The 14,225-nt window shown below is 38.9% G+C and overlaps 1 protein-coding gene across 1 annotated transcript in view; it reads left to right on the top strand.

Moving 5' to 3' along the window:
* The window catches only part of LOC150082901 (lysine--tRNA ligase-like), an 85,785-nt gene extending 71,871 nt beyond the window's left edge, over positions 1 to 13,914 (top strand). Inside the window, exons 13-15 of the mRNA XM_090376903.1 lie at positions 4,161 to 4,287; positions 7,413 to 7,556; positions 13,837 to 13,914. Of these exons, the coding sequence (XP_090233029.1) occupies positions 4,161 to 4,287; positions 7,413 to 7,556; positions 13,837 to 13,905 (340 nt within the window). The 3' untranslated portion in view covers positions 13,906 to 13,914. The remainder of the gene's footprint in view (positions 1 to 4,160; positions 4,288 to 7,412; positions 7,557 to 13,836) is intronic.
* The last annotated feature ends 311 nt before the right edge of the window (positions 13,915 to 14,225 follow it).

Raw genomic sequence — 14,225 nt, 5'->3', positions numbered from 1 at the left:
GCACAAAAATTGAAGGAATTCACATATTGTGGGAATAAGGGATTATCTACCATTATTTCAGCATAATCTACCATTATTTCAGGAAAATAAGGAGTTATTGTAAACAGGTCTTATTGACCTGTTTGACTAGATTATATAAAATATTGAACAAACAATATATTTTGAGTGTAAACAAAAAAAAGAAAATTGGTGTATCAAACTGTTAAGATAACAGAGGCCTGTGAATTTAAACTTTTTAAGAGTTGGGTTACTAATAAGTGATTTTATATAATTTAAATTTGCTGATTTCAAAAATAGTCTTCATTTTGTTTTCTGTCAAATAAGGAATTTTTTAAAATTGAGAAGAAAGAAAAACTGAATTATTATATTTCACTTTTTATTTTATTATATTAAATAGAAAACCTGAAAAAAGAAGAATATTCATGTAAAATGAATATTCTGTATCATTTACCTTAACTTTCTTTGTGAATTTTGGATCTGAAGATTTTGTTTTGTTGCCCTTCTTTAACATGTTACTTCTGGAACCTCCTGTTGTAACATCCAACAGTAATTGGCCAACATACTGATGTTTTCCTTTCCCTGATAATTTCTCTCCATTTTCCTGATATCTTGGTGAACAATGCCCTCTTATGTTCATCTCTAACAACTCCATAATGCAATTCAACTCTTAAAATTTATTGAGCATTTTATAATAATGTGTTGGTAAGTTGGGTTCTTGTTATTTCCAAAAAAATTGTCTAAATTCCCTAAAGTCAATCTATGCTTCCCTTTTTAATAATCTTCATTGTTATTTTGAACTGTTCATGAGAAGTGGATACACAAAAATCCCTTCTTTAAGTTTTGCTTCTGATAGAGCAGGGAATTTATTACATGGATACTTGAAACAGTCTCTATCTTTGTCTAAACTCCTTTGAGTAAACCAAACTTTCACATTTAGTGTTTTTGATGTCTGCGATCAAGCTGACTCTGTGGCCATTGTTTCTCTATCCATTGTTCAATTCCTTCATTCTCTGCAGTCCCATTTTTACAAAAAAACTTTGAAACTTTATATAACTCATTTGTTGACCTAGCAATGAAGCAAAGAGAATTTTTAAGTCTACAAATTAGCCAACTATGTTTTTTATATTTTATTGATTCCAGGAGAAGGTCCAGATTTGTATACATTTCCTACAAGTAAATGGAATGAGCACTGAGAATGGATGTATATCAGTTGTGCATAATGCAACTGAACACTATGGAGGATTATTCCTTTCATTTTTCTATTGAAGGAATCACCAAACAATCACTATTTACCTGCTTTGTGAATGATAGCTCCTTATGTATTAATTTATAAATTTTGTTGCAGTAAATTGTGAACCATCTTGAAGAAAATATGGATCTCTCTCTCTCACGTGATTTCTGTACCAGTAAAATAACACTCCTTTGTCAAACCCAGGTCATATGAAACTGTATTAAGGTTCATTGGCAAAGTAGAAATAGGTATAACGAGTCCACAAGCAATCAACAGATTTTATAGCAAATTCAAGGTCCAGATATGAAGTTTCTTTTTTATTTTTACTGTTGTAGCTATTCACATCACATCACATCACATCACATCACACACACACACACACACACACACACACACACACACACACACACACACACACACACACACACACACACACACACACACATTCCCATATTACATGTTAGAGGGGATGGACAGATGATATTGGAAGTGTTATTTTTTTTTATGTTTTTTTTGCTGATGCCATATAAGCTTGCTTGCTTTGTTGCATTATTTGCCACTACTAATACTATAAATAACAGTCATTTTTTTATGACTGATGCCAGATAACTGGAATTTCAAAAGGTAATGATTTTTTCACCTTTAGGCCATTGTCCTAGTTCTTCCACACAAACACTGCAAGCCTTGTACAGAGCCCATGATTTGCATTTGTTTCCCCCACCTAAAGTTAAATTCCAAAGTATGTATAATATGGTTTTTTTCTCACAAAATTTGTAATGATTTGTTTTTCTCTATAGCAAATTTTACAAATATGACAGAAAATATATGTACTGCTTACAACCACTTGTTACCATAATGAAAAATAAAAAAAAAGGGAAAAAGAAAAAATATGCCAATGTATGCAAAATAAGTACCACAGCTAAATGTTGACTGTGAGCTTTGCTGTATTACCATTCCTGGATTATTCCACATCTCTTCTTCAGCGCCTCTGTAGCCAGGTGGGCAGGAGCAGCAGTGCATAGCACACGCTTCTTGATTAGACTGGGGTTCGAGCCCGTGACCACCAAATACAGAGGATGCGGAAAGGTCAGGGAATGACCACCACATATCCCCGGAGCAATATGGCCTTAGTTGCTAATGCTCCTAAAAACCAAATAACAAACAAACAAACTATCTCTTCTTCCTTTGCCACTGATTCCGGTTGGTAGTGAGAAAGCCAGAGATGATTGAGAATGCTTGTATCACAATTGTTATAATGAAATTTGTTACGTGGTTTCCAACATTAAAAAAAAAACAATATGTGCTCCAGTTTCAATAACTTGCTAAAACTAAACACAGTGCTTTGTGAAAAATCAGTGCATGATAGGGAAAATTGGATACCATTTGTGGAATCACTGTGTAGGACTTGCTATACAACAAATGAAATATTTAGGTAAAATATTTAAGGTCTGTGTAATTAATCCTGTTATTGATTCAGAATTATACAAATATTCAACTTCTCGTGAGGATTTTCAGGCTAATTTTCTCTTAACATAACTTAAACATAGTTGACAGCAACTGAGAATCAAAGCTAAATTTAAGAGAGGGTCATTACAATCTTTATTGCTCTGTTGTTGGCAGCAGGAAATTGGAATACTGAATTTTCCTCCCAGTTTAAAATTCCAACTTGCATTTCTTCCTGGATTTTATTTGTTTCTTTCTAGTCAGTTTCCTTAACCTAACAGCATGCAATAATTTTATGTTTGGGTAGGGAAACTTGGAAAAGTGAGTGGTTAGTAAAATGCATTCGGATTTCCTGCAAATTAGCAGTTTTCTCACTGCACCAAAAAAACATTTTAGCTTGTTGTGCTGCATAGTAAATTGTAACCAACAGCACTTGATTTTTTTTTAATGGAACATGAAAGTAACAAACAAGCACAGTCTTTTTTTTTTTTTTAACTGAAACTTTTAGGAATAAAAACTTATATTCCCCTTTAATGCTTCAGTCAGTCTACCTAACCCAACTGCATGTAACAGTATCATTATGGTAGATAAAAAAAATTGCACTAGTAGTGTGTGTGTGTGTGTGTGTGTGTGTGTGTGTGTGTGAGTAAAGCACATATATTTGATGACGATTTCTGTCAAGTACTCCCACTGACTACAGGGCTTGGATTAGGACTTGACAGACTTGTGATGTTTACAAGCTGATTTGCATCATACCAACTATGGTATTTTGGTAGATTAGAAAAATTTGCAAAAGTGTTACATCAGAATTTGGAAATGGGAATCTGCAATGTAGAAATGCATGCCCAACAAAGATGTGTGTGTGTTGCTAACTGCCCAGTGGGGCAAGTTATTGATGAATTCTCCATTTACCTCTGATTGGATTTTTCTGAATTAGATGTTGGAGTAGTCACCATTGGGTGCATAATGGGGAAGTAGGTTAGCAATAGTTTTTGTAAAATTTTCCTTATTAGATAACCTTTATTGGAATAATAAAGTCCTGTCTTTATAGGCATATGGTTTTTTATGTAAACTCAGAGGGTTAACGTATTGTGTCTATTTTTTTTTTTTTTCTTTTGTTTGTATTCAACAATTTCTGGTTGGTAGAAGACCTTCAGTAGCAGTTGTATTATCTCCAATGTTCCACAGGGCTACTCAACCTGACCTTTTTCTTCATCCTTTAGTTTTGTGATTTGCTGGTGCAGTTGGATAAAGCCAATGTTAATTTTTGTTTTATTAGCTCAGCTTTTTTTTTAATGTGTTACAATAACAGTGAAGCTCGGAGGTGAGCTTGATGGAACTTAAAATGTTGAATGATTGACTTTCTATATATGATGCCACTAATATTGAAAGATTAACATTTAAATGTGAATTGATTTTCTCATTCAAGAAGCCTTCAGCTCAGAATTATCAATTATTCTATTCACCCCCCCCCCACTTTCCATAGGCATCGTTCAATTAGAGGCCTGGCTGAAACATTTGAGTTGTTCACTTTGAAAACTGAGATAGCTAATGCCTACACAGAACAAAATGATCCTGTAGTTCAAAGACAACGATTTGAACAGCAAGGAAAGGTAAGCAAATAATGAAACATGATTTTATAAATATTAATAATTTTAATAAGTAATTAAATATGGTTTAAATATCAGAAGGCAAAAACTTCAATATAAAAAATAATTCTTTGGCCCTGAATTTTTAACGAAAGCAGTGTTTTAATTTATTTTGTATTGAACTACATTTTATTAGGGAAAGGAAGCCAGCCACTGAGGGGGGCAAGCCAGCCTCAATAGGTGCCAGTCCCAAGCCCGGATAAAATGGTGAGGGTTGGCGTCAGGAAGGGCATCCGGCCATTAAAAAAAAAACTATGCCAAAACAAAAGAAAATGATAGAATGACGGAAAATAGATGTAGAATGGCTAGGACGTACCCCATAAGCGACGCACAGTCACGTCGCCCGGAAACTGAGAAAAGTGTCAGGGCTACCGAACAAAGGATGGGTTCAGTTAAAGAAGTTAGTCCAGCTAGAGAAGAAGAAGAGGATGAAAAGTATTAGAATAGAAACATTGAACATTGGGACGATGAATGGAAAGAGTAGAGAGATTGTGGATTTGATGCAAAGGAGAAGAGTGAAGATCCTATGCCTACAAGAGACAAGGTGGAAGGGAAATAAAGCAAAAGAGCTCGGTGAAGGTACAAGTTGTTCTTTAGGGGAGCGGATGAGAGAGGAAGAAATGGAGTAGGTATTGTAGTTTATAAGGAGTTAAAAGATGGAGTGTGTGAGGTTAACAGGAGGAGTGACAGGATTATGAGCATCAAACTGAAAGTGGGTGGACAATTGACGACAATAGTATGTGCGTATGCCCCGCAAGTAGGATGCAGGGAAGAAGAAAAGGACAGTTTTTGGATGGAAATGGATCAAGTAGTGGCAATACCTGAGAAGAAGAGGTTGATTGTTGGGGGTGATTTAAATGGACATTTAGGAAGAAGCAAGAGAGAGGAAGGAAGAGTGTATGGAAGGTGGAGATTTGGAGAAAGAAACAGAGAAGGGGGAGAGGATAGTAGAACACGCAGTGGCATTCGACCTGGCAATAGTTAACACCTACTTTGAAAAGAAAGAAAGCCAGCTGATAACATACAAGAGTGGGGAAAGGACAAGCCAGATTGACTATCATGTGCCGTAGGAGGCATCTAAAGGAAATGAGGAACAGCAAGGTGATAAATGGAGAAAATGTGGCTGCACAATATATATTGTTTGTGGTCGATTGGGAGGTTGCAGTGGACAAAAGTAGGAAATATTCAAGATGGGGAGAAAGGGATAAAATGGTGGAGATTGAAAGAGGAGGGTTTGAAGAAGGAGTTTAGGAAAAAGGTGCTAAAAGAATAAAGTTACCGGAAGACATGCAAGAGTGGTGGAAGTTAAATAGTTGTATCATAAGGAAAGTTGGAGAAGAGTTGTTGGGAAAAACATCAGGAAAGGGAGTGCCGGAGGGAAAGGAGGCCTGGTGGTGGAATGAGGAAGTGCAAGCAGTGATAAAACAAAAGAAGGAGAAGAAGAAAAGATGGGATTTAACAGGTAGCCAGGAAGATAAAGAAGCATATAAATTAGCAAATAAGGAGGCAAAAAGAGCTGTGGCAATAGCAAAGGCAAGGGCAGTGGACGAGGCCTATGGGGAACTGGAAAGGAAAGATGGAGATAGGCAATTGATGAGAATAGTCAAAGCGAGAGACAAGGCATCAAAGGACTTCTCATCAATATTTTAAGAAGTTACTAAATGAGGAAAACCCAAGAGCACTATGCAAAGATGGAGAGACGAATGAAAGAGTAGTGGAAGGCATAAGCAGGAAAGAAGTGGAAAGGGCACTCCACTTCTTAGCAGGCGCCTCCGTAGCCAGGTGGGCAGGAGCGGCAGTGCGTAGCACACGCTTCTTGATTAGACCGGGGTTCGAACCCGTGACCACCAAATACGGAGGATGCGGAAATGTCAGGGAATGACCACCGCATATCCTCGGAGCAATATGGCCTTAGTTGCTAATGCTCCAAATAACAAAAACAAACAAACAAACTTCTTAGCAGTAGGTGCTGATCAGATACCAGTAGAGGTATGGAGATGTCTGGGAGAAGGGATCGATATCCTATGGGACTTTATGGAAAAACTGTGGCAGCAGGAGAGGTACCTGATGAGTGGAGGGAAAGTATACTTGTGCCAATCTATAAAGGAAAGGGGGATGTGCAGGAATGTGGGAACTACAGGGGAATAAAGTTAATGTCTCATTCGATGAAGATCTGGGAAAGAATTGTGGAAGGAAGGATAAGGCAGGAGGCAGAAATAGGAGAGGAACAGTTTGGTTTCATGCCGGGAAGAGGAACAACAGATGCGGTCTTTGCTTTAAGGCAGATGATGGAAAGATACAGGGAAATGCAAGTAGAGTTGCACATGGTGTTCATAGACCTGAAAAAAGCATATGATAGAGTGCCCAGACAAGAGGTATGGAGATGCATTAGGGAGAAGGATGCATCAGAAAAGTACATAAGGCTTGTGAAGGAAATGTACGAGGGAGTGGTGACTCAAGTTAAGAGTAGTGTAAGTATGACTGAAGGGTTCTCTGTAGAAGTTGGACTGCACCAGGGATCAGCTCTCAACCCATATCTGTTTGATCTGGTAATGTATGTGTTGGTGAGAGAAGTGAAGAGTAGAGCACCATGGAGTATGCTGTTTGCAGATATCGTACTGTGTAAACCCTCTCAAGGAAAGGTAGAGAAGGGAAATAGTAGGGAAATAATCATGTTATCAGAGAGAAAACTGATCCATCCAGCTGTCATTAATATCAGAACCTAAAAAATGTTTATGAGAATTTATTTTTATGGAGAGATATTGATAAATTTTAAACCTAACTTATAAAGAAACAAGCTGAGTAACTGGAACTGTACATTTATGCAAAATATTCTCTCCAAAGACTAATATAACCAACATGTCATGAATATCACGTGGTAAGGTTTTGGTAAATGTACCTTGAGTACAGTATAAAATGTTTTAGGCACAATTATCAAAAAACATAATTGAGCACACCTGAAATATATTGCAGTGTATAACTTGTTTAATCTTTCTGATATTAGTATTTTTAAACTTGTATAGTATCTCAAAGCATATTTTTGGCATTGAATTTTGTTGTTCAAGATATTATGGACTTCATTTTTGTAGATTAGAGCAGCTGGTGATGTAGAAGCACATGTATTTGATGAAGATTTCTGTAAAGCACTAGAATATGGACTCCCACCGACTGCAGGGCTTGGATTAGGACTTGACAGACTTGTGATGTTATTAACAGATTCAGATAGTATAAGGGTATGTATTGACACAATGCCTAAATGGTTATGAAGTGTGGAATTGATCTTTACTAGAAATACTAGTCTAAGAATTACATTACTCTGTTTTCCTTGAATGTCAATAGTTGATTTTTTTTAATACTTTTGTGTTATCAGTTTATAGTTTAATTTCTATTGTATTATTATATATTACTGATTAGATACTGTAGATACTGCCTATCCCCTTCCCCTTACAGTAAAACAAGAAAAACCAATCAGAATATCAAAATAAACAATTGCCTTAATGAAAAAGAGATGAGAAATGGAGCAAAGTGGTAACATAAGAAACAAGGTAGAATATATAGAAACGTTCAAAACCACAAGAAAGTGCATAAAAGAAGAAATGCACAAGTTCACGATTGATCTGGTCCGAAGACCACTAGAAGAAAATCAAGGGCTAAAGAAAGCAAAACGAAAAATGGTCACGCACAAGAGCCAGATGTTCACTTTGAAGCTTGAGGATGGTGTAACAACAAAAACCCAACAACAAATACTTAAATAATGGAAGAATTTTATTAAAATCTTTATAAGAATAAAGGACAACAACTGGATTTAACACAAAATATCAAAGCAGCAGGACCTGATAAAGTTACTGTTGAAATATTGAAAGCTGGAGGCCAGCGAGCCAGTATCTCTAGCCAAACTATTTTAAAAATGCCTTCTACTTAAAGTACCGGTATCATGGCAAAATGCAGAAGCCTACTGCACAAGAAAGGTGCAGTAGGATGGCTTCTGCATTTTGAAAAAAACTACTGACCAGTAAGCCTATTGTCAATTGTCTACAAGGTTTTCACAAAGATATTTCAAGAAGAATAGGCACAATACTTGATGTGGCACAATTCAAACAGCAAACAGGTTTCAGAAGCAACTTTAGTGTAATGGATCACAACCAAACAGTGCAGCAAGTTATAGAGTGGCACAATGAATATAACCTCCATTATGTATAGGCTTCATCGACTATGAAAAAGCAGTTGACTCAGGCACAGAACAAGCAGTAATCAATGCCCTAATCAACCAAGGTGTTAGCAGAGCTTACATCAATATTCTCCAATCGATATATGAAAAGGCGACTGCATCAATATGGGTCAACAATGATAAAGTTCAGATCAATATAGAAAAAGGTATCCAACAAGGAGAGACAATCTCCCTAAAACCAGGCCACACCTAGAGTACTGTGTACAGGTCTGGAGACCTCAATTTTAGGAAGGATGTAGAGTTGCTAGAACGAGTACAAAGAAGGGCAACAAGATTGGTGAGGGGAGCAAAGGGGTGCTCTTACCAAGGAAAGCTTAAGTTATGCAAATTGCAGCACCTGTGAGGTGATCTGATTGAGGTGTATAAGGCCTTGAAGGGGTTGAGCAAGCTGAATGCTGATGGGATTCTTTCTCTTGCTCAGACTAAGAAACTGAAGGAGCACACTTTCAAATTGAGGAAAGTTAGTTGTAGAATAGATGTGTGGAAATTTGCCTTTAGCCAGCGGGTAGTTGATTGGTGGAACAGACTTCCATCTTTTGTTGTGGAAGCTGATAGCCTAAATAAATTTAAGGCTGAGCTGGACCGGCATTTAGAATGAATGGAGGGGTGAAATGGGAAGGTGTTTTTTTTTTTTTTTTGGCTGATGCTGCATAAGCTTGCTTTAAAAAGAATACAATGATATAAACCAGGAAAACGTATTTAATAGATAACACAATAAAATACAATAGAAGCTTTCGAGACAGTTGCATCTCTTTATCAACTAATTTGACTAAATTTTGAATACAACGGATATAGCCGGGTGTGCAGTGAGGCGCATTATTCATTCAAGTTGGTTTCCTATTGTTGTCGCATGGACATGCGCTGTTTTACTCCACCGCTTGTCGAGTTGTAAAATGGTTGTCTCTAGGATGGGGTGCAATCTCATGCCTTTGCAACAGTTTATGGCCTTCGGATTGTTCAATATGGCAAGTGACTCTAGCCATAGGCGGTGGCGAAAGTGTCGTGAGTGGTCTACTATTTCGCAGTCATGTTTGGGATTGAGATCGTGGTGGGTGGCCCAAAAATGCTCCATGACTGCGGACCGGTCCATTTCAGCAAGGTGGATTGCTCTCTCATGCTCCGTAAGGCGATCTTGAAGACGTCTTGATGTCTCACTGATGTAGCAGCTGTCACAGTCTCTGCAGGTGATGCGGTATATTACATTGCTACGTAAGAGAGGTGTGACAGAGGTCTTCACACTGGAGATAAGAGAACGTAGGTTTCTGCAGGGTAACTGTATGCATTTGATGCGGTAATCTCTGAGGATTCTTGAGATCTGTCCTGACACGCCTGGATAGTATGGAATGTAGGCAGTTGGTGTATTGTCCTGGTTTGGGGTGACTTGGGTGGGCTGCGAGTTCCTGTGCTTGTAATAGGCACCTGTCTAGCACATGGGCTGGATAGCCACATTTGGTTAGGTCTGTCTTCACATGAGAGATCTCTCTGCATCTATTTGTATCAGTGCTGGAATGGCTCCAAGCCCTGGAGAATAGAGTGCGGGCAGTGCTGTTGAGATGACTGGGTGCATGGCCGGATCTGTAGTTTGTAAATTGTCCACACCACATAGGTTTACAGTATACCGAAGTCTCTAGACGTGGGCCTACGTGCTGCACTAAGACATCCAGGAACGGGAGTGACTCGTTGACTTCTAACTCTAGGGTAAACTGGATGAAATTAGATAGGGAATTGAGGCTAATCTAGTAATGCTGTTTCAGAGCCATGTGGGATTACAGTGAAAATATTGTCAACGTATCTGTACCATGTTGTAATAGGCACAGGTGGGTTCAGGAGTATCTGTAAATCTTCAATGGCGATGTTGGCTACTATGGAACTAACAGGGACACCCATAGCAGTGCCATGTACTTGTTGGTAGACTGAATCCTCAAAAGTGAAGATGCTGCTTGATAAACATAGGTTGAGGGCGGTGCAGATGTCACTGTCGATAATGATGGGCCGGTACACCAGGCCCATATATCATAATATGTTCCCTTTACGGCCGCAATATTTACAACGATTCTGTGCAGTTACAGAAGTCCTTCTTTTCAATAGCCCCCAACAGACAACATCTACGCTTTGCACTTAGGTGCCATTATTTAGGAATGTTGCAAGCGCATCATTCCTAAAGGGTTCCGCTACAGAGCCCCGTTCCACAACTCTCGCATGGAACATGCCTGCCTTAACTTCAGTCTACAAACATTAAAATTGTGGATAACCCACCTCCACCGTGCAATCAAAAGCGCTGACTACAACATGTTCAGGCTCTTACAAGAACTACAAGGTAAGATCTCGCCTATCATATTTACGAACATTGTACATACCATCTATCGCCGAGCCAACCACATCTCTGATACCTACCGTTTACGCCAACAGTGCAAATTCATTAACTTAGACAGAGAAACCAATTCCTCGAGAACGAGCACACGTTCAACTGACACAAGTTCCTTCGTCCTAAACCTAAGCAGCAAACAACTAACCACAGAGCAGCTCAATGTCTTATCCAACGGCATGAAGTTCGCCGTCGTACCTTCTAAATTACCAGTCACACAGCTCGCTATGAGTGTAGAGGCCAGTATTACCAACCTCCTTGAGGAAACTGCTAACAAAATCCATTTCAGGATAGCCGCAATCCTCCGCAAACTTACTCAAACCTTAACCATCGTCAACACGCAGCCCTCTCATCTATAAGAAAGGACAACACCATCGTCTTACTTCCTGCTGACAAAGGGCACAGGACCGTTGTATTAGATTGGTCAGCCTACCGATAGAAAGCCCTGGCCCTACTACTAGACCCAAACATATATGAACCTCTGGCTGATCCACTCATTAAGGTCTTGAAATGACTAGAGACACATGTCAATAAACTCATCCACACATGGTTTAGAGAGAAGAAAATCTCGGCTACAACTCAGCATGCCACTGCATGCCACTGGCTGCCAACTGCCACAGTTCTATGGATTGCCAAAAATCCATAAACCAGGTGTTCCCCTCAGACCTATAGTATCCTGCTGCAATGCTCCACCGTATGAGCTGTCTAAGTATAGTGCACGCCCCCTATCACCTCTTGTAGGAAATACCACACACACCGTTAAAAATAGCGGTGAATTCATCCACCTCATTAAAGACCTTTCAATTCCTGACACAACCATCATGGCATCATTTGATGTGGTTTCATTATTTACTTCAATTCCCATCCAACAGTCCATACACTGCGCCAGGAGGCTCCTCTAGAATGACTTAAGCCTCTCAACCAGAACATCATTATCGACCGATGACATCTGCACTGCCCTCAACCTATGTTTATCAAGCAGCATCTTCACTTTTGAGGATTCAGTCTACCAACAGGTACATGGCCCCTCCTAGTTCCGTAGTAGCCAACATTGCCATGGAAGATTTGGAGGAGCAGATACTCCTGAACCCACCTGTGCCTATTACAACATGGTACAGATATGATGACGATATTTTCACTGTAATCCCACGTGGTTCTGAAACAGCATTACTAGAACACCTCAATTCCCTATCTAATCTCATCCAGTTTACCCTAGAGTTAGAAGTCAATGAGTCACTCCCGTTCTTGGATGTCTTAGTGCAGCGTGTAGGCCCATGTCTAGAGACTTCGGTATACTGTAAACCTACGTGGTGCGGACAATTTACAAACTACAGATCCGGCCATGCACCCAATCATCTCAACAGCACTGCCCGCACTCTATTCTCCAGGGCTTGGAACCATTCCAGCACTGATGCAAATAGATGCAGAGAGATCTCTCATGTGAAGACAGACCTAACCAAATGTGGCTAAACCCACGCGCTAGACAGATGCCTATTACAAGCACAGGAACTCGCAGCCCACCCAAGTCCCTCGAAGCAGGACAATACACCTACCGCCTACATTCCGTACTATCCAGGCATGTCAGGACGGATCTCAAGAATCCTCAGAGATTACCGCATCAAATGCATACAGTTACCCTGCAGAAACCTACGTTCTCTTATCTCCAGTGTGAAGACCCCTGTCACACCTCTCTTACGCAGCAATGTAATATACTGCATCACCTGCAGAGACTGTGACAGCTGCTACATCGGTGAGACATCAAGACGTCTTCAAGATCGCCTTACAGAGCATGAGAGAGCAATCCGCCTTGCTGAGACAGACCAGTCCGTAGTCATGGAACATTTTTGGGCCACCCACCACGATCTCAATCCCAAACGTGATTGTGAAATAGTAGACCACTCACGACACTTTCGCCACCGCCTATGGCTAGAGTCACTCACCATATTGAACAATCTGAAGGCCATAAACTGCTGCAAAGGCATGAGATTGCACCCCATCCTAGAGACAACCATTTTACAACTCGACAAGCGGTGGAGTAAAACAGCGCATATCCATGCGACAACAATAGGAAACCAACTTGAATGAATAATGCGCCTCACTGCACACCCAGCTATACCCGTTGTATTCAAAATTTAGTCAAATTAGTTGATAAAGTGATGCAACTGTCTCGAAAGCTTCTATTGTATTTTATTGTTTTACTAGTTTATATCATTGTATTCTTTTTAACCATGGACCCCAGTACACTGGCCCATATATCATAATAAGTTTGCTTTCTTGCATTGTATGCCTCTACTAATGCTAATACTAATTTGTGTAGAATCAACACCCTGCCAGATCTTTTTCAGTCTTCCAAAAACGTGAAAATCATGGATAGACTCAAGATTGATATCCATCTCCCTTGGCCACATTATTATTATTAACTGTTCTACATCAATCCACTCTAATGACATCTGCCAGGACATTATTTTCTTCTGTGACAACTGTGTCCTGGTTTGAGGGTCATTCTCAAGACCTTTTCTTCCCCTTAATAGTTTGCCTATTTACACACTTGTAGGCATGACATACAGTTGCAGACATACACCTTTACCCTATTGAATGAATTTCTGCTGGTGAGAGACACCCTCTGCTGTAATTGACTGGGTAACATTCTGATAGCTGATATACACCTTTCACTGTGAATTCTGTGCATCTCTGCTGCAGTTTGCATACAGGACAGCCAATACGCCTTATTGTTTAGTATACACACCTTCAGTACCTATCCCTAAATTTGCACTTGTGGCAGTGCATAATTTAAATTTAGAAGAGTGAACTTTTATTTTTTTTATTTTACTTGGCTTTTTAGGTAGGTGCTTGGTAGTTTGTCGTTATTATATCCTAGAACAGTTTTCCATATAATGCACTTGTTGGTTTCTATTTACAGGAAGTTCTACTTTTCCCAATAATGAAACCCCACAATACAAGAAAGGGAAGATCAGAAGAGATATCTTAAAAAAATAAATAAAATAAAATAATGCATCTGTGTTTTTCAAATTAAATAATTTCTATTGCAAATGGTATATTTTTCATCCTAAATTTATGGTTTAATTTAAACCATTTGTATTTGTTATGTATCCTGTAGGTTTCATGGGGTAGTTTTGTAAGATCTGTGTGCCTCTCAGAAAAAAAAATAACTATTGCACAATTAGTTACTTTTAAATTTGACTTCCTGATTTCACTGAATGAAGGAATTCTTAATTGTGGATTATGTGGTGGAATGATCAATATTAATAATTAATAATAAATAATTACATATTTGAGTTGACCCTGGTT

This window comes from Mastigoproctus giganteus, chromosome 7 (genome assembly GCF_048544385.1).
Source record: "Mastigoproctus giganteus isolate SK-2022 chromosome 7, ASM4854438v1, whole genome shotgun sequence".
NCBI lineage: Eukaryota > Metazoa > Arthropoda > Arachnida > Uropygi > Thelyphonidae > Mastigoproctus > Mastigoproctus giganteus.
This window is presented reverse-complemented; position numbering and strand designations above follow the sequence as displayed.